At 51.1% G+C, this 1,182-nt stretch overlaps 1 protein-coding gene across 1 annotated transcript in view; it reads right to left on the bottom strand.

Moving 5' to 3' along the window:
- The window catches only part of CLPTM1 (cleft lip and palate associated transmembrane protein 1), a 38,727-nt gene extending 38,141 nt beyond the window's left edge, over positions 1 to 586 (bottom strand). Inside the window, exons 1-2 of the mRNA XM_015561204.1 lie at positions 516 to 586; positions 112 to 265 (exon numbers count right to left, since the gene is read on the bottom strand). Coding sequence (XP_015416690.1) covers positions 112 to 265; positions 516 to 586 — 225 coding nt within the window. The remainder of the gene's footprint in view (positions 1 to 111; positions 266 to 515) is intronic.
- Positions 587 to 1,182: the final 596 nt, after the last annotated feature.

The following is a 1,182-nucleotide window of genomic DNA, read 5'->3' on the forward strand; positions in this document are numbered from 1 at the left end:
ACCGTACCGGGCCAGAGAGCCTCGACCACGCCTCCTGGGAGAGCGGCTTCCGGCTTTGAAGGAACCAATCCGGCCACAGAACTTCCCCCGCCTACTAGCCCACGTTTTCACCTGGTGGACGCGCTGCCTGCTCCGAACTTCCAGGACTTCCTCAGCTAACACGTGCGCTATGCACAGGCTCCATTCCTTCTGCCCTCTCCAGTAAGCCAGGCTCTCCCGGTTATGTGAGCTTTCTAGGCCGTCCGCCCGCTTCACTCCGCCGAATCTTCGAGTTCAGGCCGTTCCATATTTCTTGAGCTGTCCCGGCCACCGTAACGCTTCTGAAGGTTTTGCTTGGGCCACGCCCTTCCTGCGTTAAAGGAACTTCCTGGACACCGGATCCAGATCCCGAGAGCAGGGTTTCTGACCCGAGTCCTCCCGCTCTCACCTCTTTTCCTAACATCCTCTCTCCTCGGTAAATCCCCTTGAGGTTATATTTTTCATGTGCATTCAGAGTACCGTTTCAGGGTTCTCACGGCCGCCACACCTCCACGTTGGATCCTGTCAGCCCCTTCCCTAGGTTTCGGGCCGCCACTTCAGCGCGCATGCGTGTTCTCGGTGACTAGGCTTGGGGACTGGGCTTCCAGGGCTGTATGAGCTGCATGTTTTCTTAGCTATGTATGCATCTTTCTACACTTGTTCAGAGACTCCTGGCTTGGGGAGAGTGTTGTGAAAGCCCACCCAGAGGACAGCGGCTGTTAAACCTTCACCAATGAATTGGGTGGAGGTCTGACGTGGGTTTACATTCTGGTTGTACTACTGATCGGCTAAGTCAGTGGTTCTCAACCTTCCTAATGCTGCGACCCTTTAATACAGTTCCTCATGTTGTGGTGACTCCCAACCATAAAATTATTTTCGTTGCTACTTCATAACAGTAATGTTGCTACTGTTATGATTAGTAATGTAAATATCTGATAGGCAGGATGTATTTTCATTGTTACAAATTGAAGATAATTAAAGCATAGTGATTAATCACAAAAACAGTATGTAATTATATATATGTGTTTTCCGATGGTCTTAGGCGACCCCTGTGAAAGGGTCGTTCGACCCCCAAAGGGGTCGCGGCCCACAGGTTGAGAACCGCTGGGCTAAATGTTCCCCAACAAGTGACATATCTCTTTAAGCCTCCGTTTCTTCCTCTCT

Source organism: Myotis davidii, unplaced genomic scaffold (genome assembly GCF_000327345.1).
Source record: "Myotis davidii unplaced genomic scaffold, ASM32734v1 scaffold796, whole genome shotgun sequence".
NCBI classification, from domain to species: domain Eukaryota; kingdom Metazoa; phylum Chordata; class Mammalia; order Chiroptera; family Vespertilionidae; genus Myotis; species Myotis davidii.